Raw genomic sequence first — 26,875 nt, 5'->3', positions numbered from 1 at the left:
TCATCTGTAATTTCTTCTCCATGTCTACCTATCGGTCATTTCTTATCTAAATGTCAAAGTGCAGTCAAACTGAATGGATGTTATATAATATTTCAATGCCATCCGGATTTGGATTCTAAGTGTCTTCTCAACCAGACGTTTTTAATACGTTAAATAATTTTACCATGGTCACATATTAAATGGGACAGTCCATCATGAGATGATCTGCATGCATGCTTTTACTGCAGTCTGGATTTACTGCATTTCTTAAGCTGCTGAATTTACATCTGGAGGACATTAACGCTGTTTAAACTGAATGGAGCTCGTTTCTTACAGATTCATAAAATCTCAGCCTTTGTTCTGCAGTTTTATTGCGCGCTGTTACAGCGAAAGTGTTTAATCTGCTGTGCTTGCTTCCTATTATTATGGTTGCAGCGAAAATTATGAGTAACGTTACGGTTAATAGACTTTAACGTTGCTCTTTTCCATCTTTTGTCGTTCTCGTTGGCAATACGACAAGAAATCGCTTTAAATAATCGAATTTACATTAACTACTGTTAGTTCAATGGGTCTAAAGTTTGCTAAGACTCCGTTAGCTAGCGCACTAGCACGCTATGCTAGCTGACCACCAAATATCTTTACACGATGTAAACATACAAGAAAACGGACGTCGTTTTTTATTTTATTTTATTTCTTTTTGGCAATCAATCTGTTAAAGAGTCCACTCGAGGAACGACTCTGGAGAGCAGAAAGCTTTTCAGGTGAGTTTGACAGACATTAGCTATATGCTAACAAACCAAACTCAAGTTCTAACAGGTTGTTGTTTAACATGTTTGGACAGACAGGTTTGTTTTAAGTCACTTCATAATGTGTTGGGTTTTTAACTAGTTTTAAGGATTAAATGAATTATATTATGTACTTTGACCTGCATGCACTGTTAAATGTTGTTAATTTGACGTGGAGGTTTTGCATTAGCTAACGACGTAAAACTGTCCAGATTTGAGCACTTTAAACAATTATTTTAATTAGAATTAAGTCATATAGCAAATTTTAGACTCACATAGGGTTTAAAGTGAGTTATTTTGGGTTAATAATACATTAGGATTCTTTTTTTAGGTTTTTCCAACCATTGCCACACAATATTTCAACATATTTAACTGGTAATTACACAAAGTAATTGATAAATTTTGAGTCTATATATCCTGCAAGTTAAGTTAATCAAGGTAGTAAAAATATATAGTTTTACACAAAAACAAAACTATCAATTGCAATTCATATAAACCCAAATTTTTCTAGTGGTCTAGGGGTTTTTCAGCGGTACATGGTGAATTTACTAGTAGTTTTGCCAGTCCTGCAACAAATTTCAGAACATTATGTTAAAGATTTATTTGTTAAATACACCAAATAATTTTAGGATTATGGAAGCATCAAATATCATTATGCAGTGTAAAATAAATTCAGAGGTGTATATGATGATTGACATACACTATTACATTGTTTTTATTGTGTAATTACATATTTATGACAGTTTGTCCTTTAATAAAGGGTTGTTAGATCACAATCTCCACGCCAGATAAATAACGTTTAGTCCCGGATAGGCATGGGCTATTATATGATTCTGAAGGTATGATAACCTTGGCTACAAATATCACGGTTTAATGGTATCACGGTAATGTGATTACTGCTCTAAAATATATTCTTTTTAAATGTCTGGATAAAAAACAACAACTTCCCCCCATTGAACACAATACATTTTATTTTTAAGAAACATTTCAAATATTTTGCCACGGTTAATGTGTGAGGCTGAATAATTAAAATAAATTATTGACTTCTGCTATCTCCATTAGTTTTAAAAACTTGATAAAGCAGCTGAAAGTGGACAGACCAGTAGCTTTTGATGTGGAAATACTGTTGCCATAAAAAACTAAATAAAATAGTCTTGAAAAACATGTAATAAAAAAAAACTTATATATACCATAGGAATGGTATTAAAGAAAATTTGAGGGGTTGTAAAACCTTAACTTTTCCAAACCGCGGTATTCTTTGAAGCCGGTTATGGTCCCATGCCTAGCCCTTGACACCAGATCTTGTCAGGAAATGTCAGCTTCTCTGGGTATTTGGACAACAAGTCAGCAGAGTTTCCAATACCCAAACCTGTTAACCAGTTTTCAACTGAATTCACAGTCTACTATCAACAAAGGAGTCGACTGGAAGGAAGCCAGAGAAGAGCATGAGCAGGAGACGAAGTGGTGATAATAAAAGAGCAGGGTTTATTGAATAATCTTAGTTGCATGTGCTCTGGCGTGCTCTCATACTTCGTCTGAGCAGCACAAACAAAACAAATGTTATTATACATCAGGCCACAAGACTGTCTTGAATCAGAGACATACCCTCATATCTCATATCAGTGGAGAGGAACATTTCTCATTCACCATCAAAATAAGACTAAACAATAGAAAAATGAATATAATATCAATTAATATAACATATAATGGGCGTCACGGTGGCACAGTGGGGAGCATGATCACCTCACAGCAAGAAGGTTGCTGATTCGAGCCTAGGCTGGGTCAGTCAGGATTTCTGTTTGGGGTTTGCATGTTCTCCTCGTGTTGGTGTGGGCTTCCAAAGACTTTTATAGGTGAATTGGGTAAGCTAAACTGTCCGTAGTGTATGACTGTGTGTGAGTGTGTATGGATGTTTCCCAGTGATGGGTTGCAGCTGAAAGGGCATCCTCTGCGTAAAACCTATCCTGGATAAGTTGGTGGTTCATTCCGCTGTGGCGACCCCTGATTAATAAAGGGACTAAGCCAAAAAGAAAATGAATGAATGAATGAATAATAAATGATATACATAAATGAATCAAAATATGAATCAAATAACTGGATGACTAAACGAATAACTAAATGAATATCTAAATGAATAACTAAATGATTATATAACCATAACTGAAATGATCAATGCAAAACAAATAATACAAAAACAAAGCATATGGAATTGATTTCATTGGAAGTACACACAGGTCATTACAGATTTCAGATTCTATAGGATGAATAACAACCAAATGTGCGTCTAATTAAAGTTGCACAAGTATCACTTTTACAGTATGCAGTCACCATCATCATGCAGCAGGCCACAATTTTAGCTTTATTCTAGGTTCCTCTTAACCTGAACTCTTTGTGTAGTGTAAAATTCCCAGACCTCATCTCAGTCTGAGGAAAGCTGTCATGTCTCGCCTCTGTGTTTCTATATTTGCGTTCTGTTCTGTCAGATTGTATGTGGGAGACTTTTTTTTCAGTCTTTGGCAACTACCAGCTGGATATTGGATGAGTCGAGGCAGATTTAGTTTTAATTTAAGCTGCTTAGTTACACACACACACACGCACACACATTGCCGGCCTCTAGTCTTCACATCGACAGGATTACACTGAAGACCAGTACCATTTGGTATTTAATAGGGTATGAATGTTTTTTTTTGTTTGTTGTTGTGCTGGGCAAAGATTAATTGCGGTAAATCCAAAATAAAGGTTTGTATATACACAATATATGTGTGTGTGCTCTGTATTTTTATTATGTATATAATAAATTTACATATGCATGCATATGTTTGACAAAATGTTTATATTTGGATATAAAAAATATGTGTGTATGATACTTTTAATTATCAATGTAAATAGTTTTATTTTTATGTATAAGTGTGTATTACTATACATAATAAATATATATAATAATTACATAAAAAAAAAAAAACATTTATTTTAGATGCAATTAATCATGCTTAATCCTAGCCCAGCACTATTTGTATTTTTTCTTTAAGGAATGGTCATTCAAGGTGTGATTATCTATATTAATTTGTATTGTTTAAAATGAATCAAATTTTCTTGTTGCAATTAATTGCAGAAACTTTTGTCATGGAATACTGTATCATCCCTATATACTACTACTACTTCTAATACTAATACATTTTATCTGTACATAAAAAACAATAAATAAAAAAACAATAAATAAAGGATAAACTATAAATAAACCATAAAAAACAGCAGTTACAAAATTACAGCAATGAAAGAAACAAGTATAAAAAAGATTACTTTAACAGGTATAATAATAACCCTGTTTTTATATACATGTTCAGAGTAAATAAAGACTTTAAACAAAATAAAATTGCAAAATGATGATAAAGTGCAATACTACAAATTGTACTATAATACTGTAAAACTTTTATTATTATTATTGTAAAAATATATAATACAATATAATATACAATACATCATATTTACATCTTTCTTTTCAATTTAAAAGAACAACAAAAACAAAACAAAAAAGAATTGTGAAACTAGTTTCACACTAAAGTTTCATTAGTAAACCTTAATCAATGCATTAAAATCAACAGTGAGAAATAGCCATATTATGTTAACGTTAAAAAAACAACAACACTGAATTTTATCAATTATTAACTCATTTAATAAACACATTAACACATTTAATAAAATTATTATGACTTTTTATTTTCCCAGAGATGGGTTTCAACACATTTCTAAATATAATAGTTTTAATAACTCTTCTAATAACTGATTTCTTTTATCTTTGCCATGATGACAGTAAATAATATTTCACTAGATATTTTTCAAAATACCAGTATTCAGCTTAAAGTGAAATTTAAAGGTTTAACTAGGTTATTAAAGTTTATTAGTCAAGTCATTGTATAAGAATGGTTTGTTCCGTTGCTTAAGGAGGCAAATAATTTTGAGCTTAAAATTGTTGTCTCCAATGAGACTTTCTCCAGAAGAAAAATATTAAAGGAAATACTGTAAAAAAATTCCTTGCTCTGTTAAACATCATTTGGGAAATATTTAAAAAAGAAAAAAAATTCACTAGAGGGTGAATTATTTTGACTTTTACTGTATGTCTGTTTCTGATCTGATTGCATCTCCATCATTTCAGCCTCCTTCAGAATATTTTCAGGAATATGCCGTGAAATGTCGGCCAGGCTGTGAGCGTGGTCAGGATCCTGAAGGTAACATTTCGAGAAGGACATGGACAGCTCTGTGACACTCTGGCAGTTCCTGCTGCAGCTTCTGTTGGACCCAGGGAACGAGCAGCTCATCTGCTGGACCAATGAGGACGGAGAGTTCAAGCTGCTGCAGGCGGAAGAGGTGGCCCGATTATGGGGAGCCCGCAAGAACAAACCCAGCATGAACTACGACAAGCTCAGCCGGGCCCTGCGCTACTACTACGACAAGGTGTGTAATGTCGTCTTTGTTATCATTTACACACTCTCGTTTGGATCATATTGGTTATTGGTCAATACTTGTGTATGTGTGTTTTTTATTATTAGTAGCAGTAGTAATAGTCATTTTTTGTCTTGTGATGAATATCCTTAAGGATTATATTAAAATAACAATTATTTTAATTAACAATAAAAATGGCTATTTGTTTATGTATTATTATTATTATTGGCGATTATCTTGTGTAATCTTTGTGGCAAGAGAACTAATAACATTCAAAGCATGTAATAATTCATTAGTTAACGTGAACTAAAACTAAACAATATATATTTACAGCATTTGTTCATCTTTCTTGATGTTAGTAAAAAAATAAATGAATCAAATAAAATGAAATGAATTAAATTAAAAGTTAATTAAAAAAAATTAACTAATGTTGACATACAACTATGGTTTTTTGTGCATTGTATAAGTATTAGTAAGTGTTGTACCTAACAAACTAAAATTTTGGTAACACAATAAATTAATAATACATTTAATTATTATTCATTTTATGTAAAAAACTCATTTAAAAATCAGGATTTCATTGTTACTTGTTACATAATTACACAGTTTTAGCTAGTGTTAATAATTTCTAATTTAACGGAAAGTGTTGTTGTTATTATTATTATTATTATTTATATTATTATTATTTATTATTATTATTATTATTATTATTATTATTATTAGTAGTAGTAGTAGTAGTAGTAGTCTTTTTAGTATTATTTGTCCATGTAATTCTGGCTGTAATTTGTGTCTATTCATTAATTTATTTTGCTTCGGTCTCTGGTTTATCAGAGGTCACCACAGCAGAATGATCCACCAACTATTCCGGCATATGTTTTACAATATTACCAATATGCTTGCTTGATTTGGGACTTGTGAAGTTGCGCATCGATGAATTTGGTCGTCAGTGTTTGGACTTTCAGCTGTAAAATTTAAGCCACACTTAACTGAACTAAACTGAACTGAACTGAACTGAACTGACCTTCAACTCTGAAAACTGGACTAACACAGTTTACTAGAACTTCTACGTTAAGCTGCTTTGAAACAATCTACATTGTAAAAGCGCTAGAGAAATAAAAATGAATTGAATTACAGGACTTGAACCAGCGACCTTCTTGCTGTGAGGTGACAGTGCTAATCACTGAGCCACCGGTTTCCTCCGGGTGCTCTGGTTTCCCCCACAGTCCAAAGACACGCACAATAGGTGAATTCAGTAAACTAAATTACACTCATAAAAGTGTATGAGTGTATGTGAAGGCGTGTGTGTGGGTGTTTCCCAGTACTGGATTGTGGCTTGAAGGGCATCCGCTGTAATAGTATTCCAGCACATATGCTGGAATAGTTGGCGGTTCATTCCACTGTGGTGAGCTTTGATAAATCAGAGACTAAGCCAGAGAAAATGAATGAGTAGAACTGAATTGAATTGAAAAGAGGAATTAAACACAGTATTTCATTTTTGGAAATTAGAAATTGACAGTTCCCATGGGTTAAAATAAATGCTTAAATTGTAAAGTAAATAAACAATAAATTACAAAACAATTAAACGTTCTAATTATGCACTGTTAAATAGTAATATTACTTATAACGTTTTTGGGGATGTACTGATCCTCATAGACTTTTGTGCTTTTGTGATTTACCAGGTTAATGCTGTTGCGTCTGTATATTTAAATCAGTGTTTATAATAATTGCTAGCGTTCAGGCCTCTCATCACCCCCACACTCCACTTCTCCACCAGTAAGTTGTTTTGTTGTTATAAACACACAATCAAATCCCTCTGAACTACAAGAAGAGGGTCACAGATCCCGTTAGCACAGTGAGGAAGTCATGGCCTCTCGCTAGTGGTTTGTTTTTGAGTGCGAACCTCGTGTTTGAGGGTTTGGCACTTGCGTTTTAAGCTTCATCTTGGCACCACAGGGCACGAGGTATCGTTTACCGAATTCTTGCTGGGCTCTTTCACTTAATTGCATGTTATTTTGTTGGAGAGGGTACAAGAATGCAACTGACTGGCTGGTAAAAAGTACATGTGAGGCATGTTTTAGTTGATTTGTTTGGGATTTGACATTATTTTTGGATGCATGTAGGAGAACGGTCAATCCTTAGCTAAAATAAACATGATTTTTATTTTTCCTCAAATCTTTTCATCATCAAAAAAGTAAGCAGACTGAAGTTTGTCTTGTTTTTGCATTGTTAAATGTACACAAAACAAAACTTTCTCTCAAGATGTAGACCATTTTGAGGGATGTAAACAATAACAATGGTCCTAATGTATTTCCTGTTTAAGATCATTTATTTTCAATGCTTCTGAGAATCCAGAAAGCTTCACATGTTAATACTTTTTTAAATGACAACAGTGTTAACATTATTTATGACAGAATCGCCTCTTGTTATACAGTTCTGACAAGCAGGAACTGTTCTTGGACCAATGATATCGCATATTAAAATGATCTATTTAATTATTTATTTATTTATGTAATTAAATTTTTTTTAGAGAGAAAGAAAGTTTTGTTTCGTTTACATTTAACTTTACATGATATTACATCCAAACAATAATAAAATATACATTTATAATAATACATGTACATATAAAAAGAAGTATATATAAAACAAAAAAAAATGGATGAATGGCTTTGGATGAGATGCGTAATAAACTAGTCCTTCATTCAGGAGCAGTTTGATGACAAAAACCTTTCCAACACATGTCTTGGAAAATTAACAGTGGAATAATAAGTTGGATAATAAGTGGAATTATTTACATAGAATTATTTTAATATAGTTATCTTTGTATTAATTCAACAGCCTGTTAAATTATTACTTACGTATGTAATCTGAATAAGAGTATTTCTATAATTTAATATAAATATGAAAATAGTATGTTCATTTGAATGAATGTTAAATAGTTTTTATTATAAAAAAGGTAATGATATATATATATATATATAGTTGTATATAAATAGTTGAAGTCAGAATTATTAGCCCCCACTTTCCCAAATGATGTTTAACTCTTCTGGAGAAAGCCTTATTTGTTTTATTTCGGCTAGAATGAAAGCAGTTTTACAGTTTTTAAAAAAATGTTGAAATTTTTTTCTCAACATTACAAAAAAATTGGGTAGTAAAATAAATGTGGTGGCTAATAATTTAAAGGAGCTTATAATTCTGACTTCAACTGTATATATATATATATACATATATATATATATATATATATATATATATATATATATATATATATATATATATATATATATATATATATATATATATATATATATATATATACATACATACATACATACAGAGAAAAAAGATATATATAGATATATATATATACAGTTGAAGTCAGTATTAATATCTGATAATATTTTTTCTTCTGGAGAAAGACTTATGTTTTAGAAAGTCTTGTTTTATTTCGACTAGAATAAAAGCAGCTTTTAATTTTAATCATTTTAAGGTCAAAATTATTAGCCCCTTTAAGCTATATATTTTTTTCATAGTCTACAGAACAAACCATAGTTATACAATAACTTGCCTATTTACCCTAACCTCCCTAGTTAACCTAATTAACCTGGTTAAGCCTTTAAATGTCACTTTAAGCTGTATAGAAGTGTCTTGAAAAATATCTAGTGAAATATTATTTACTGTCATCATGGCAAAGATAAAATAAATCAGTTATTAGAGATGAGTTATTAAAACTATTATGTTTAGAAATGTGTTGAAAAAATCTTCTCTCCGTTAAACAGAAATTGGGGAAAAAATAAACAGGGGGGCTAATAATTCTGGATTCATAAAGGGATTTATAAAGATATCCATAATTCAGTTGTTTCTATTTACTTGTGACAGTTTAAATAGATGTTAGTTATCAGCTGGCTATAAAAAAATGTGTTTACTATAATAACAAAAATAAACCTGAGAGACATTTAAGTTGTCACAGGTGAATAGGCTTGACAAAACCACTTGTAGAAAACACACTCTTTTTTCTCTCTGACACTTTAACTGACATTTGCATCAGTTTGCACATTTACACCAAACACTTTCTTGCAATCACTCCATATCCTTATAAAACATTTCTGAGTGTGCCTCACACAGGTGAGTGGGCTTGACAAACCACCTGTAAAAACACCATTTTCTCCATATGCACTGGACACTTTACTTAAACTCCATCTTACAAGGACTCAATGAGGAAAACAATGTTTGCTTGTCAATATACCACAAATTATTCTGCACTACTAGTTTTCTTCAACCTTAAATACCTCAAATATCTTGCACAGTATTGTTCTGTCTTTTATAAAAGTGCTCTTGTAGTCTTAGGTTATGTGTATTGTTAAGTATTTAATTATAGTATATGTATAGTATTTTAAATAATACCGCTCCAGTATGTTAGTTATGTATAGGTTTAAAATAGCTCTCAAATATGTCCAGTGTTGTATTTATTCATATTTATTCATTCATTCATTTTGTTTTCGGCTTAGTCCCTTTATTAATCAGGGGTCGCCACAGCGGAATGAACTGCCAACTTATCCAGCATATGTTTTACGCAGCGGATGCCATTACAGCTGCAACCCATCACTGGGAAGCACTCATTCACACTCATTGACACACATACACTACGGACAATTTAGCTTACCCAATTCACCTAAAGCGCATGTGTTTGGACTGTGGGGGAAACCAGAGCACCCGGAGGAAACCCTCTGCGAGCACGGGGAGAACATGCAAACTCCACACAGAAACGCCAACTGACCCAGCCAAGGCTCGAATTCGCGACCTTCTTGCTGTGAGGCAGCAGTGCTACCCTCTGTGCCACCCGTTTATATTTATGATTGTGTTTATTTTTGTAGCACCATAGTCCTGCAAGACACAACATTTCAGTCCACTGTTTGTCCACACATGTAGCGTAATGGAAATAAAGCTGAATTCATCTTGATTAATTTAAGTTATTCATCAGTTAATATAAACATGCATTGTTCTCCCGTCTTTTCTTGTAGAACATCATCAAGAAAGTCAACGGTCAGAAGTTTGTGTATCGTTTCGTGTCGTATCCTGACATCCTAAAAGGAGACATCATGGCCAGGACCGAGGGTGCAGACGGAGGCTCGAACGGCCCTCTGCCTCTCTCCGACCAACCAGCAAACATCTCCAGAGATAAAGACAACAAATCCATCATAGACCGAGGAGCGGGAGCACTGGCTCAGTCTAAATCATCCAGCCGGAATGAATACATCCACTCCGGCCTTTATACATCCTTCACTTTGACCTCTTTGCAATCAGGTACGCAACTTTTTAAAGCCACCAAGAATGAAAACCCAGGAGAAAAGCTAATGGAGAAAAAGACCATCCAGGACTCACCCCAGCCGTTATCCACAGTTATCAAATTTGGGACCATGCCACAAAAAAGCAGCACTGCATCTGCTATAGGAAGACCTGAACTTCCAGAACAATCAGCTCAATCACCTCTGGCTGATCCAGAAGCCAAACAGACCTCCGTCTCCAACGCTGTGTGTGCGTTTGTGGAGAAAACATCTTCAGAGAACGCCATGACAGGCTTCCCGGGGTCCAGCATCTCTCCATCAGTACTCCATCATTCCTCCCAGTCTCCCTCTTCTTCTCCCATGACAGATTCACAGCAGCTGGTGATTGACAGTGAGATTGAGTCTCTTTCCTCACAGCCTTCAGAGTTACAGCTGCAGGTATGACACTTTGTGATGATGATGATGACCACGTTACACTGTGAGTTGTGCAGTATTGGCTTTGGGAATTTGTGTTATGAAACATAAATAATATTGTATGTACAGTGATGTGTGTAATACAAAAAGAGGTGATTTTATAGGCTTTTTAACCCACACCTGTTTCTTCCTTTAATCATTTATTTATTAAACTAGATTTATTTATTAACCTAGAATCTTTAGGCTGTTGTTTTGGCATAAGCCTACACACACAATCACACACGCACTTGTACAGCTGTTTTAATGGCAACTTCCCATAGACGTAATGACTTTTATACTGATTGTACTGAAGTACTGTATAAAGTACTGACTGTATATTCTGCCCCCTACCCGTAAAATCAACCCTTGTAGGAAACAATTAGCATTTGTATATTTTCAAAGTACCTTGTTCTGTGTGATTTATAAGTCTTTTTTCCCATGGGAACCAAAAAAATCTTCCCACAAGGTCAAAATTGACTAGTATTGCTATATTTGTGGGGACAATTGGTTTCTGCTATGTAAGGAATACAAGGTGTCCAGAATATATAGTTGAAGTCAGAATTATTTTTTCTTTTTTAAACTTTTCCCAAATGGTGTTTAACAGAGCAAGGAAATGTTCGCAGTATGTCTGATAATATTTTTTTCTTCTGAAGAAAGTCTTATTTGTTTTATTTTGGCTAGAATAAAAGCAGTTTTTAATTTTTTAAAATCTATTTTAAGGTCAAAATTATTAGCCCCTTTAAACAAAATTTTTTTGATAGTCTACAGAACAAACCATCATTATACAATAACTTGCCTAATTACCCTAACCTGCCTAGTTAACCTAATTAACCTAGTTAAGCCTTTAAATGTCACTTTAAGTTGTATAGAAGTGTCTTTAAAAATGTCTAGTCAAATATTATTTACTGTCATCATGGCAAAGATAAAATAAATCAGTTATTAGAAATGAGTTATTAAAACTATTATGTTTAGAAATGTGTTAAAAAATCGTCTCTCCGTTAAACGTAAAAAAATAGAAAAATAAACTGGGGGGCTAATAATTCTGACTTCAACTATGTATGTATGGCAGCATGGTGGCGCAGTAGGTAGCGCTCTCGCCTTACAGTGAAGAAGGTCACTGGTTCGAGTCTTGGCTGGGTCAGTTGGCATTTCTGTGTGGAGTTTGCATGTTTTCACTGTGTTGGCGTGGGTTTCCTCCAGGTGCTCTGGTTTCCCCCACAAGTCCAAAGATATGCGTTATAGGTGAATTGGGTAAGCTAAATTGACTGGATTGTATGTGTGTGAATGGAAGTGTATGGGTGTTTCCCAGTGATTGGTTGCAGCTGTAAGGGCATCAGCTGCGTAAAACATATGCAAGTTGGGGGTTCATACCGCTGTGGCGACCCCAGATTAATGAAGGGAAAAAGCCGAAAAGAAAATGAATGAATATATATATATATATATATATATATATATATATATATATATATATATATATATATATATATATTAGTGCTGGGCAAAGATTAATCACAATAAATTACATCCATATATATATATATATATATATATATATATATATATATATATATATATGTATTTACATCTGTGTATTTATATTTAGATAATAAATATGAGTACACACAGATATATTGTGTCAAAGCAAAAGTTTATTTTGGATGAGATAAATTTTTGCCCAGCATTAATACATAATGACATAATTTCAGTTTTGGATTTACAGTAGTTAGAAAATGTTTCTATATAGTAAGTACAGGGCTTCTGAAATTGTAATTATCTTTTTCTCCAATTTCTCTTTTATTTCACATTAAATTCTCTGGATTCAGTTCATTTGTTCTGAACTTTATAATGGTTGAAGTAAATTGCAGTTATCCAAAAGAATGTTCATTTAAGTCATGACACATATTCAGGTTACATTGACTAATTTAATAATATAATATTTGTGTTGAATGTAGCATCAATAAGTCTTAAATCACTCAAAGTATGAAATTGGGCACATTTTATTTTAATGTACAACCATAATGTTCACACCATTAACAAACCATTAACTAAGACTTTTAGCTCAATACCCTACTAATTAGCTGCTTATTAATCGTTATTAAGTTAGTAGTTGTGTTTAGAATTGGGTAGAATTAGGGATTGCAAAATAAGATCATACTATATCTTAATAATATGCAGGTAATAAGCCAGTAGTAAATGATGTGAATTGTTGTTACTAAAACCAAAGTGTTACCATAAATTCAGTGATGGTTTACATGCAGAAAGATATAAACTATACAAACGAGTTAAGCCAGTGTCCACTTTTATTTTCTGACATTTGCTTTTAACAGAAGATTTATACTAGATTTAGTAGATCTATCTTTACACAATGAGATCAAAATGTTTTAGTATGCCCCAAATTTTAGTATGTAAAATGTTTCAGCTTGCCAAAAGTGTTTTAGTATGGTTTAAATTATTACTCAAGTGAGACAAGTGTGGTGCTAATCGACAAGAGAAGGCACCAGTAATGGTCCATACACCATAATTCAATTCAATTCAATTCAATTCAATTCAATTCAATTCAATTCAATTCAATTCAATTCAACAGTTTATTGCAGGTACACACAGCTGATATCAATTATCACAATAATATCCAATAATCATGAATCATACTCATAAACATCATTAAAAGGCTTATAATGCGAAATAAAAAAAAGATTACATGAATAAACGACAGATAATGAAACCCCAAGCAATTTTATATAAGTATATACAACCTCAGAGATGTGCCATCGTTTTCCTCTTCAAAGACTGGGAAACCCGTTGCAGACACATTGGAAAACCAACATGTATGTCCGAGAATGCCGGGCGATGTGCACTTATCCCACGGCTGAGCTTCCAATGTTTCAGCAAGAAACCCTCACCTTTATAGTCAAAATTTGGGTGCTGGCCAAAGGTCAGCCTATTAGGTAAGATAGAAGAGTGAGTTGGTCAGTCCCACCTTCTCTCTCAGCTAGGTGCACATTGTTTCTGATTGCAAAGCACAAATTTGAGGTTTGTAGTGTCAGCATGATTACCTAGAGTCAATATTCTACCTCTTGAAATTTGGGGAAAGTTAACCTTAAGGTCAAGAAACCCTTCTCTGGTCTTTTGGTCATGCTCGAGGGTCAATATTTTACCTCCTGATATTTGGAGAAAGGTGTAAAGTCAACCTTAAGGTCATTAGACCCTTCTCTGGTCATTTGGTCATGCTCGAGGGTCAATATTTTACCTCCTGATATTTGGAGAAAGGTGTAAAGTTAACCTTAAGGTCATGAGACTCTTCTCTGTTCGTTTTGTTGTTTGTTGAGCGCAACAGGAGAAAAACTAAAAAATAACTCATTTGTTACAGTTTTATATAAAGAGATAGTTCACCAGAAATATCATTTATAAAAACGAGTTAAACCAGTGTCCACTTTTATTTTTTTTACAATAGTTTTTAACCTGTTTTTTTTTTTTCAATTCATCAGGTCCAGCCTTTCTCTGTTTCTAAGGCCACAGTATCATCTTGTGTCCTGCCTGATTCTCCACCCCGCAATATCAACTCCAAATCGAAGAAACCCAAAGGCCTTGAGTTAATGCCCACGCTGGTTGTGACCAGCTCTGACCTGAGCCCTTTCAATCTGTCCAGCCCGTCCCTCCCGACAGCGTCTCTCACCCCGGCCTTCCTGCAGGTCAGTTCCCTCCTGACCACCACACTCACGAAACTACAGGCTATTTTCTGCTCCTATTCATCTGGTACAGTCATCAGAGCATCAGCAGATTTAGTTTGGGTCACAGAGGAGGATTGTCTGGTGCGTTTATTGCAGGGCCGACTCAAGCCTTCAGGGCAGGATTTTATTACTCGATGCAAGCAATATGACAAATTATTGTCAATGAATATCCACAGACACAGTAGAAATCTAAAAAACGCATTATTGATTTTATTTCCTTTAGTTGTGCTGCTAACATCATGATATATTTTGGTATAGCCTAATACAATTCTACATTTTATTTTGCAGAAATACCTTCCTAGAAAATCCAGGTATTTGCCACAAAATTAAACAAATAGACACAAAAGATTAATTAAAAAGTTTTAATTAAAGTTGACAGAAACAACAACGGCTGGATGCAGACTATTAGATTCTGAATAATTATTACTGAATAATAATAATAATAATTATGGTGCCAAGCTGTCAAGAATAGCGGCAATAAAGATAAACTACTGCAAAAAGTTGCTTTTTTTTATGTTTTTTAAATTTTTTCTAGTCCAAATATCTAAAAAAATGTTAGATAAAGAAGCATTTTTAGACACATAAATATATCTATATATATATATTGTTTTAGATATGCCTAATAATTAAAAATAAAGTGATTTTCTTCTGTAAATCAAATAAATTAATCTGCCAATAAGTCAAGTAAAATAATCTTATTTCAAACTGAAAACAATAATAATTTCATTAATTCATTAGTTTTCTTTTTGGCTTAGTCCCTTTATTAATTAGGGGTCGCCACAGCGGAATGAACCGCCAATTTTTCCAGCATATGTTTTACACAGCGGATGCCCTTCCAGCTGCAACCCGTCACTGGGAAACATCTATACACACTCATTCACACACATACACTACGGATAATTTAGCCTACCCAATAGGGTATATGCCGAGCTAGTGTTTTTCCCATACTGATAAACTTCCGGTGACCTGTTATTGTGAGTTTTTTTCCATTTTATACGGTTCCTTTTACAGTATCGATGTTGTTATGTAATTCAAATACAATCAGTTAAACAGACTTTGGCATTCATTTAGTTGCTCAAGCGTAAAACGAGACAAAAGGCTGTTTACTCGCACGCGCCCTTCAGAATCGGCAGGCTAACGCAGAAGCTTTATTGAATACACTGGGGCAAAATAAATGCTCATATTGTAAAGACACGGCGGGGAAAAATGTAATTTAATGCAGTATTTCTTGTACAATCTGAGACCCACTTTATATCGGATATCACTCAGCCAGTGGAGATCGCTGATTTTTAAAGAAAACAGATCTTAAACGCGCCCATTTTGCATTGGCATACTTTTCACCGGAAACGATTAACACAGGTTACTGGCAAATTAAAAGTCCTATTAGCATGCTTCGGCATATACCCTATTCACCTGTACCGCATGTCTTTGGACATGTGGGTGAAACGGGAGCACCCAGAGGAAACCCACGCGAACACAGGGAGAACATGCAAACTCCACACAGAAATGCCAACTGACCCAGCCAAGGCTCGAACCAGCTACCTTCTTGCTGTGAGGCGAACGTGCTACCCACTGCGCCACCGTGCAGCCACAATATTATTTTATTAATCATAATTATCCATTGACAATATATCCATAACCAAAAAACGAGTCAGTTACTCTTGGGGGGCCCCTGGTGGCCATAGGGCTCTAAGCAGCCTCTTAGTTCGCTTATGCCAGGGGTGGCGAAACTCAGTCCTGGAGGGCCGGTGTTCTGGAGAGTTTAGCTCCAGCCATAATCAAACACACCTGAACCAGCTAATCAAGCTCTCATTAGGTATACTAGAAACTTCCTGACAGGTGTGTTGAAGCAAGTTGGAGCTAAACTCAGCAGGACATCTGAACTCCAGGACCGAGTTTGGACACCCCTGACTTATGCCATGTGCCAGCTCTGATTTGTTGTTTGAAACTTCTTACATAGCATTTCAATAATATAATATCTGGCTTAATATTTGAAATAAGCATATAAGACATAGGTCTCAAACTCGATTCCTGGAGGTCCGCAGCTCTGCATAGTTTTGCTCAACCAGCTCCAACTCACACCTGCTTAATAGTCTCTAGTAGGCTGTTTCTCAATTCCAAGAACGCAGAGAACGGACTTGCGTTCTTGTGAAGACCGGTCTTGCTAGGTCACCTCGGAAGAACAAACTCGAGAGACCACAAGGACAGAGAACGCGTCCTGTGAGAAATGAAATGCTGCGTTCCTCCCTGGTTCTTCCTGATGGTCACATGACCCTTGCGCAATTTTAACCGAAAATGATTTAAACATTACAGCATTCATACAATGATTTATTGTCTTTCTCCCTTTTACAATACATACTCTGCATAAAGACTTTACAAATATACTTTGCACAATATAAATAAAACAGATTTTAATACGAATTTCAGCAAATAAACACCCTTAATGTGTTTATTCCTTTATTAATTCTTTCATGTTAATGTTTACTTTCACCGTTTCATTTAGGGAAACTTCTGAGATAAATAAGTTATGTCTCTGAACTTTAATAATAAATCTATAATCCAACATCCCGTCGCAATGACTTCTGGGACTTCTAGAGTGAGTTCGGTGCTCAAGTCTGCATCGGTGTGTCCTCGATATCAAGAACACATCCGGCAAGTTTCACGAGTCCTCCGATCTTGCGGTCTTGAGTATGGTAACTGAACTTTGCCAGTTGATGATGACGTTACATGAGAACACGAGGACGCAAGATCGCTGAAGAACGAGAAACAGCCGTAGTCTTGAACACCTTGATTGGTTGCATCAGCTGTGAGCACAACTGTACAGAGCTGCGGCCCTCCAGGAATTGATTTTGAGACCCATGTCTTTTATGCTTATTTCAAATATTAAAGCAGATTATATATTACTGTAATGCTATGCAAGAAGTTTCTGTGGCTAAGAGTTTGGCGAAGTGGTACACAATTATTTGTATTAGGAAGGAAATTTAACAAACAAATACAAAAAATGGCAACTAACAAGTAAATGAAATGTTTTAAAGTAAAAAGATTTTAATTTGTATTTAAAATGAATTAAAAGAGAATTCATTAAATGAGTTAAAAGATGAATAAACTGATTTTCAATGTTTTATTTACACTCTTTTAAAAAATTTTATGCAAATAATTAATGAAATCTCTCTATGATATGATGCAGAGAAAATTTTGGTGAAATTAAAATAACATTACTTAAAATAACATATTTAAAAAATATTAGGCGGTTCATTCCGCTGTGGCGACCCCTGAAAAATAAAGGGCCTAAGCCGAAAAGAAAATGAATGAATAAATGAATGGAAAACAATATTAGTAGATTTTTTAATCTGTCTAAAAATACCAAAAAACTAAATAATAATATAATAATAATAAATGACATTGTGTTGTTTAAAAAAATAGCACTTTTATGTCATGCAAAAAAAAGATAAAACTGTAAATGACAACATTTGTATTTTATATTTGGAGGAAATGTGATCAGTTTACAGGATAAAACAAATTATGTTTTACTCAAACACATAACTATAAATCGAATAACTAAGAATAAACGATATACAGGGGGATTCAAAAACAATACCACACCTTTCGAGTTGATGTCACTTGAGTGTCTGGAGGGGATCATATTGATAATCTATGAACTTGTTTTCTACTTTAAAAAGCTCTTCACATTGATTATTTACCCAGGGTACCATCATGTTTGTGGTATTCTTTTTGAATCACCCTGTATATTCTTAATATACATATATACAGTTGAAGTCAGAATTATTAGCCCCCCTTTGAACTTTTTTTCTTTTTTAAATATTTCCCAAATTATGTTTACCAGAGCAAGGTTCAAATTATTAGCCCCTTTAAGCTATTTTTATTCTGATAGTTTACAGAACAAACCATCTTTATACAATAACTTTCCTGATTACCCTAACCTGCCTAGTTAACCTAATTAACCTAGTTAAACCTTTAAATGTCACTTTAAGCTGTATAGAAGTGTCTTGAAAAATATCTAGTTAAATATTATGTACTGTCATTACGGCAAAGATAAAATAAATCAGTTATTAGAAATGAGTTATTAAAACTATTATGTTTAGAAATGTGTTGAAAAAAAATCTTCTCTCCGTTAAACAGAAATTGGGAAGAAAAAAACAGGGGTCTCATAATTCTGACTTCAACTGTATATATCTTAAGGATATCTTTTACTAGTGCAGAATAGACATTTTAAGTTTTTTTTTTAAAACACTTTATAAATTTATGCACATACTAAATTAACACTATACAGTGCTCAGCATATATGAGTACACTCCATTTTGAAAATGAATATTTTTATTAATTTCTCAGTGAATATTGGTAATATATATTGGTGCATTTGAACAAAACAGATTTACTAAACAGGTATATTTATTAAAATAATATTTTAGACACGGAACATCTTTAGAAATGGAAAGATAATACATTTAAATTCAAGCAAACTATTGCAAAAAAATTACAACCTACAAAATTTTAACAAATTTTTATTTAATTTTTTTGCTTCTTTTAATTTTTGCTATTTTTGAACATTTTATTTTATATTTTTCTATAACATAAATTTGGGTGTACTAGTTTTTGAACCATTATTGTAAGTTATTTTGTTAGATAAGCTCCAGATTTGGCTTCAGTACTAACTAATCTAATGTATATGCACAGATATAATATTGTAAAACATCCTATAGAAAATATATATTTAAATGAGAGATTTTGGTGCACTCATATATGCTGAACACTGTATATTAGCATTATATTACAGGTGCAGAAAAAAAATGTATCTTGTGAAAACCTTTTTAATATGCTCGCAAATATAACCATCTCATGCACAAATACTAACATGAGCACCGATACCATAAAATTACCACTGTCTTCTGAAGGTAAAAAAAAAGAATTCTAAATTATGGTTATCCCTCACAGGATCACCAGGAGATCAAATTGAATTTCATTTAAAGAGATAGTTCACTCAAAAAGTGAAAATTGTGTTATCATACTCACCCTTGTTTCAAGCCTTTATGAGTTTCTTTCTTCTGTTAAACACAAAAAAGATATTTTGAAGTGAGCTAAAAACCTGTAACCATTGACTTCCATAGTATTTGTTTTCCCTATTATGAAAGTCAAGGGTTACAGGTTTTGGGCTTTCTTCAAAACATCTTAATTTGTGTTCAACGGTAGAAAGGAACTCATAAAGGTTTATAACCAGTGAATAGTGAGTCAATTTTTGTGTGAACTGTCCCTTTAAGCTGTTGAATTTGCGTCTATGTCATTTTGAGGCACTAGAGGGCAGTAGTGCACCACTTAAACTACTAACGCTCGATGCTGAGAAGAGACACTCATTGGGTTACATGCTGGCGATCATATGGTGAGCTTTAGCTGGATGCTGCTTTGATGGATCACCTCGTTAAAACTGCACAATCTTTGCATTTACGAGCACTCAAACCCCCGGCCCCAGAGGACCACCCCCCCCACGGAGATGAAAGATGAAATATACTATAATTCATATCTATTATTTATGATTTTCATGAAATACAGCACCCTTGCCCTCTGATTAATTCTTACAGCTTCTTAAAGTCTCATTAAGCCACTTTTAATTAAACATTTATATTTCAGGGGTTATGCCTCTTGCAAATGCTTTGTGCCGTGATGCTCGCGCGTGTTCTTTAATGAATGCGTGCTAGATGAGCGGAGTAAAAGTTCACATTTGTTGCAGACGCCGCTGCTGCTCACGCCCAGTCCACTTCTGTCAAACATTCATTTCTGGAGCACGCTGAGTCCTGTGGCGCCGCTCAGTCCCGCACGGAGACAGGGAGCACACAACCTCTTTCAGGTGAGAGTCAGATGATAGTCAAAAACTTACATTTACATTCCCTGATCAAAGCACAAACTAATGTGACATCAAACTAAATTAGCCCAACACAACATCTATTTGGAGTTCACCTGTTTTATTGTTTCAAATATGGTTTAACCTTCCAGTATTTTCTGATTCCATTAAACATTCGTAAACAAACCTAAAGGGATAGTTCACCCAAAAATTAACATTCTGTCATCATTTACTCACCCATTACTTTTTTCAAACCTTTATGAGTTTCTTTCTTCTGTTGAACACAAAAGAAGATATTTAGAAAAATGTTGGAAAGCTGTAACTATTAACTTCCATAGTAGTTAATACTATGGAATAGTATTAAAATAAATAAATACAATGAAAGTCAATAGTTACAGCTTTCCAATATTTTTCTAAATATCTTCTCTAGTGTTCAACAGAAGAAAGCAACTCACAAAGGTTTGGGTGAATAAATAGTGAGTAAATGTATTCTTTTGGGGTGAACTATCCCTTTAAGGCAAGACACTGCATGTGAACAGGGTAAAAAACAACATATTTGTTTAAATGTTAATGTTAACACTGTAATAGTTTATTTTTCATGATACAAACTCGCAATTCTGACTTTATTTCTCAGAATTGTGAGCTAATGTCTCGCAATTTTGACTAAATAACTTGAATTTCGAGTATACATCTCACAATTCTGAGGAAAAAATTGCAATTTTGAGATATAAAGTCACAATAAACCCTCAGATTCCATTAATAATATATTAATATTTCTGCCAAATATTGTCATATTCTTACGAAATATATATCATTGGGAAGCTTATTTAATACATTTTTAGACAATGCATAAATTCTTTAGATAATGCATAAATCATAAATGTTTCTATAAACTGACACTTATTTTGGGGTCCAGAGTCACAAGTGTGGCATTACTTTATTAAATATACACTTATTTGGATACAATTGAATTTTGAGTATACATCTCACAATTCTGAGATAAAAAGTCACAATACACTTTTTTATTTCATTGTTTTCCCATACAATAGCTAAAATAGCTGAACACAATAGCTAAAATAGCCAATTTTTTTTCTGTTATGACAAAAATCATAAGAATAAGTAAAGATTTTGTCACATTAAGATTATTTTGTAAATATACAATAATATTTCTGCCAAATATTCTCATATCCTTACAAAATATATATCAACAGGAAGCTTATTTAATCATTTTTTAGATAATGCATAAGTCGTAAATGCATAAAGTTTCCATAAACTGACACTTATTTTGTGGTCCTGAGTCACAAGTGGGGCATTATTTTATTAAATATGCACTTATTTGGATACAATTCAAGCAAAAAAATTATTCTAATTGCCTTACTTTTAAGGCTGTGATATGTTTTTAGTGAAATAAAGACACAAGAGAACGTGACGTAAAAAAGAGGCCAAACCAACTTAATTTGGAGATTATTTCTGGAGTTTGAAAGCTGAAAATTTAGCTTTATGGTGCATCTCTCAAAAGCATTTTTAATAAACTTTTTTGTTGCTATTAACAGTTAAACGAACCAGTGATTCTTGAATTTTAGTTGCAATGAACATTCACAAACAGCATCAGTGTTGAAATAGAGCTCCTGAAGTGTTTAAAAGCATCTGTTCTTCGTAATATTTTACAAGTGGGCTTGTAATCGATATTTTTCAACCCATGCTTATACAAAATTAATCCTGTATTTTAGATTTAGAACTTGCTCACAATAAACATTTCAGTATAAAAATACACATGAGGGCGGCACGGTGGCTCAGTGGTTAGCACTGTCACGTTACAGCAAGAAAGTCACTGGTTCAAGTCCCAGCTGGGCCAATTGGCATTTTTGTGTGGACTTTGCAGTCCAAAGACATGCGCTATAGGTGAATTGGATAAACTAAATTGGCTGTACTGTATGAGTGTGTGTGTGAATGAGTGAATGGGTGTTTCCCAGTTCTGGGTTGTGGCTGGAAGGGCATCCACTTTGTAAAACATATGCTGGAATAGTTGGTGGTTCATTCCACTGTGGTGCCCCCTGATAAATAAAGGGACTAAGCTGAAGAAAAACGAATGAAATAAACATGAAATATACTCATTCCAGGTTTTTGCAAAATACTTATGAATATTTGAGCAATTACATTCACAGAAATCAGTTTGCATGTATATTTGTTTACAAAAAACTACAAAAAAGATTGTATTTCTGAAGAACAGGGAAATGGATCAGCTTTGTAGCAAGACAAAAATCATGCAATCCGATATGGTGGCTCCAGTGAAAACGGCTTTGTTCATTACAAAGCTGAATGATTTCTTTGTGGAGTCAGAGAGACTGACTTATTTAGGATTCCCACAGTCCTGGAAAATAAGGCTTAAAGCGTTATGCTTATATAATCAGTTTATATCTTGTAGTAAATTGTTTATTTTATTAATAGACACTTAACACTTATTTTTTCTTATTAACTGTAAATGTAACATCATTGTAATATTTATTATTATAATTATTCCATATTAAACTTAAATAGTTAATATTGCTTATATAGTAGTAATATTTTTAATTATTCTTTATTTTAAGATTAAGTTTAAGTATTTGTGTTATGTACTTGTGTTCACAACAGACATATGGAGTTCGTCCGTAGCTCCTATGTCTCTACTAAGCCTTTATGTATTATAGAAGTATAGGATTGGATTTCATTTAAATGACGTGACTTGAGGGAATAAAACCTGATCGAGACATCCCTAATTGTAATATTTATTATTATTATATTATAATTATTCTATTTTAAACTTAAGTAGTTCATATTGCATATATAGTAGTAGTAGTTATATTAATATTTTTTATGTTAAGATTAAGAATAGGTTTAGTATTTGTTATGTACTTGTTATGCGATTTTTCTTTCTTATTTAAGGTAAATGTAACAGTATTGTAATATTTATTAAATTATAATTTTTTCCTATTATTAAACTTTAAAATATTTTTTAATTATTGTTTATTTTAAGATTAAGTTCCATATTGAACGTAAATAGTTAATTTTGCTTATAGGGCTGCAAGATATTGTAAAAATCTGACATTGCGATAGTTTATTTTTCTGCTTTATATATAGTGCTATATCCTGTATCTACAATTTCACTAAATGATGAACAGCACTATTTGGAAAAAAATTATAGTCCACTTCTCTCTAATGGCAAACCATTATCTATGACTTTTGCTTCAATAAACTAACTCCTTATTTGCAGATTATTAATAGATATTAATGTAGTTTAGGTATTGGGTTAGGGATGTAGAATAAGATCATGCAGAATATGTAGTTTATAAGTACTAATAAGCAGCCAATATCTCAATAACATGCACGCTAATAAGATATTATTTAATAGTGAGCATTGGTCCCTATAGTGTTACCAAATGTATTAACTTAGACTGATTGGGATGATTCTGTAGGGAAGTGAATGATGCATAAAATGTAATAAAAAATTAATACAGATATTAAATAAAAATATAATAAAAATATTTTAAAAAAAAATTATTTAATAAAACTTCCAATTGGCAAAGGGTCTTGTGCCTGAATACTTTAATCTCTCTGTGGCCTTAAAAACAATAAAATTACACAGCAGTGACTCCACAAATATTGTGTTCTGAACTGTGAATTAAATATATAATATACAAAAATATACAAATATAATCCGAACTCAACATTGCATATCTATGCATTGCGACTATTGCGGTTGCACACAATGCGATATCGATGCTGAAACAATATGTTGTGCAGCCCTAGTTGCTTATGTAGTAGTATTAGCTTATATGAATCGTTTTTTTTTTTTAATTAAGCTTTAGATTAAGTTTTAGTATTTGTGTTATACTTGTTATGCAATTTTTTTTCTAATTTACGCTAAATGTAACAGTATTGTAATATTTATTATATTATAATTATTCCATATTAAACTTAAATAGTTAATATTGCTTATATAGTACTATTAGTTTATATAATTTTTTAAAATTATTCTTTATTTTAGGATTAAATTTTAGTAATTTTTTTATGTACTTGTCATGCGAATTTTCTTTTGCATATTTTTATATAGCTTTGTTTGTCTTGCTGTATTTTGAACTTTTGTTCAGATGTTTATATTTTATTTTCAGCTTTATTTTACATAGAAAAATGACAAAAAAAACAATAATTACCATTACCAAAAATGATTTATAATCATTTTTAAAAAGATTTTAACTTTCCTGTCATGTTTGGGTCAAATCTGACCTATTTACAACTTAAAACACTCATAAATATTGTGTTTTGCATCTGATTGCCTCAAGGCCTTATGATATCCTCCACACTATGCACCTAAACACATAAAAGTGATGATCACCTCTTTCATTGAATTTTGAGTGTTTTAATCAACCTTGTTACACCTGTGGTGTTCCTGGTCAAAAGTGACTGCCACAGGAAATGAATGGGTAACCAGACTATATTCAACCATCAAAAAGAAAACATCCCCATACACACCACTTCAACTCACTCACTCACACACACATTTCAGACTGAACAAAGTCTTTTGTGGGGACACATCTTTTTCCTGTGCTTATGTGCCGATCCTCCGACGCGATTACCTCCATGACATTACATGTTTATTTTGTAATACATTTTCAGTGCCTGTTTGTATTTTCACTGCAGTTATTTTATGTCTAATTCTATAAATTCATGTTAAACACAAGTTTGAGACATTGTTCACAGCTAAAGAATGTTGAATAAATATTTGGTGGTGAAAAATGCTTTTTGAGCAATTTAAGAGCAGTTAAAGAGAGCGGTCAATTTTGACACTAAAGTAAGGAGCGAGAGGTGAACACGACAGGAGGGTTAACAAAAACACCAGTGACACTAAGATGTTCACAATAGAATAACAATATTTTATAAAACTTTTTTTTTTCTCTCTCTCTTTTTTCTCTCTGCCTTTTTTTGTATCAGTTTCCTTCTGTCCTGAGCTCTACGCAGTTCACTGTTCCCGTCTATAATTTAGACGGCACCAACACACCGGGCCCTCTCTCCCCCGACCCACAGAAGACATAAGAGCACCGAGGCCATCACACTTCATCTCTGCCTCATGTTCATGATTGATAAACGCAGATTAACCTCATTCTGTTCACCTGATCCGGCCCTCTTCAGGTAACCAAGATTTATGACCATCGTTTAAGCATCAAGAGCATCCGCTTGACTCTTGAACTTCATGATGCTACATACACTTTACCTTCGGATGTATATCAAGCCATCAGAATGTGTCTGCGGGACACTGTAAAACTGTCCATTCTTGATTTTTCTCCACTGAGACTAAAGCAGATGGATATTCAGCTCCGTCTCTTGCCAATACGGGCATCTTGTGCGTGTTTCACCATTGTTTGATCGGGATCCTAATTGAATTTAGTTTCTTGTGGAGCTTAAGACTTCAATTAAACTCTGAAGCGGTTCTCGTATGACGTCAAGAGCCAGTTTTGCATCAGATAAAGAGCGATCGCTGTATATAATCCAGCAAGTTCACCTCGTCTCAACTCATGTTTGCCTTTTGTTTGAGAAGTCCTCAAACAAGCCTGCCTTGCCAAGCCAAACCGCCCCTTTGCCTTGTGATTTTGTTAATGGCGACCTCTGTTTTATCTTGTACCTTTCCTCATGCTGCACTTATACTGCCATGTAGTTAACGTGTTTTGTCACAATAACCACACGAACAGCACTTGATGAAAACAAGCTGCACTTATACGAAGGCTTTTGCGCCTGCTTGTGTTTACTAGCCATCCAGAAATAGTCAGGGGGAGGGGTCGAAAATTACCTCATGTAAATGACAAACTAAAAATGGAAAAAGGAAATCAAGCACCATTTGTTTTCAGGGTAGTACACACACTTTGGCTTATATGTGAATATTATAAAAGGAACTCCGCACCAGCATTTTTTGTGAGCATTTTGTGCTCCGTGGCTATTAGAGCTTTTGTGGTTCGTTTATGGAGCAGTTTTTATGGTAAAGCTAAACAAGTAGCTTGTGCAACGTTTTGACAACATTTTAATCTTAAAGAGCAAAATGAACACAATCATTATGAAACAATCAGAATCGGCAGAAGTCGAGTTTATTAAAGTTTGTGTGAAGTCAACATATACTGTTTATTTTGCTAGCTCACGCTGTTATTCTTAAGGTGAATAATTAATCCATGCTAGTTAATCGACTGAAAAAAGTGGCGGTTCTTCTCAGTTGATGAAAGTTTGACACAATAAGTTTCAGAAACAGTATTCGTAACCACGCCTCTCTTATCGTTAGTTTGTCGTTAGTTTTCGTTGTTCCCCTATTCACAATTTCAGTAGGAAGTTTAT

At 33.4% G+C, this 26,875-nt stretch overlaps 1 protein-coding gene across 1 annotated transcript; it reads left to right on the top strand.

Moving 5' to 3' along the window:
- The first annotated feature begins 204 nt into the window (after positions 1 to 204).
- On the top strand, positions 205 to 26,874 carry elk4 (ETS transcription factor ELK4). Its single transcript, XM_056468004.1, has 6 exons — positions 205 to 740; positions 4,918 to 5,216; positions 10,223 to 10,924; positions 14,425 to 14,628; positions 20,411 to 20,527; positions 25,490 to 26,874. Exons 2-6 carry the CDS (start codon positions 5,010 to 5,012, stop codon positions 25,589 to 25,591), a joined length of 1,332 nt encoding a protein of 443 aa, XP_056323979.1. The 5' UTR covers positions 205 to 740; positions 4,918 to 5,009; the 3' UTR covers positions 25,592 to 26,874.
- Position 26,875: the final 1 nt, after the last annotated feature.

Source organism: Danio aesculapii, chromosome 11, assembly GCF_903798145.1.
Source record: "Danio aesculapii chromosome 11, fDanAes4.1, whole genome shotgun sequence".
Classification (NCBI taxonomy): Eukaryota; Metazoa; Chordata; class Actinopteri; order Cypriniformes; family Danionidae; genus Danio; species Danio aesculapii.
The sequence above is the reverse complement of the archived record's forward strand: the minus strand, read 5'-3'. Positions and strand labels throughout refer to the sequence as shown.

Bases quoted from the DNA above. Each gene is read 5' to 3' on its own strand.
- elk4 (XM_056468004.1), top strand. From the start codon at position 5,010: ATGGACAGCTCTGTGACACTCTGGCAGTTCCTGCTGCAGCTTCTGTTG. The intron at 10,925-14,424 runs GTATGACACTTT...TCAATTCATCAG, and splicing joins CTTCAGAGTTACAGCTGCAG to GTCCAGCCTTTCTCTGTTTC. The intron at 20,528-25,489 runs GTGAGAGTCAGA...TTTTTGTATCAG, and splicing joins GAGCACACAACCTCTTTCAG to TTTCCTTCTGTCCTGAGCTC.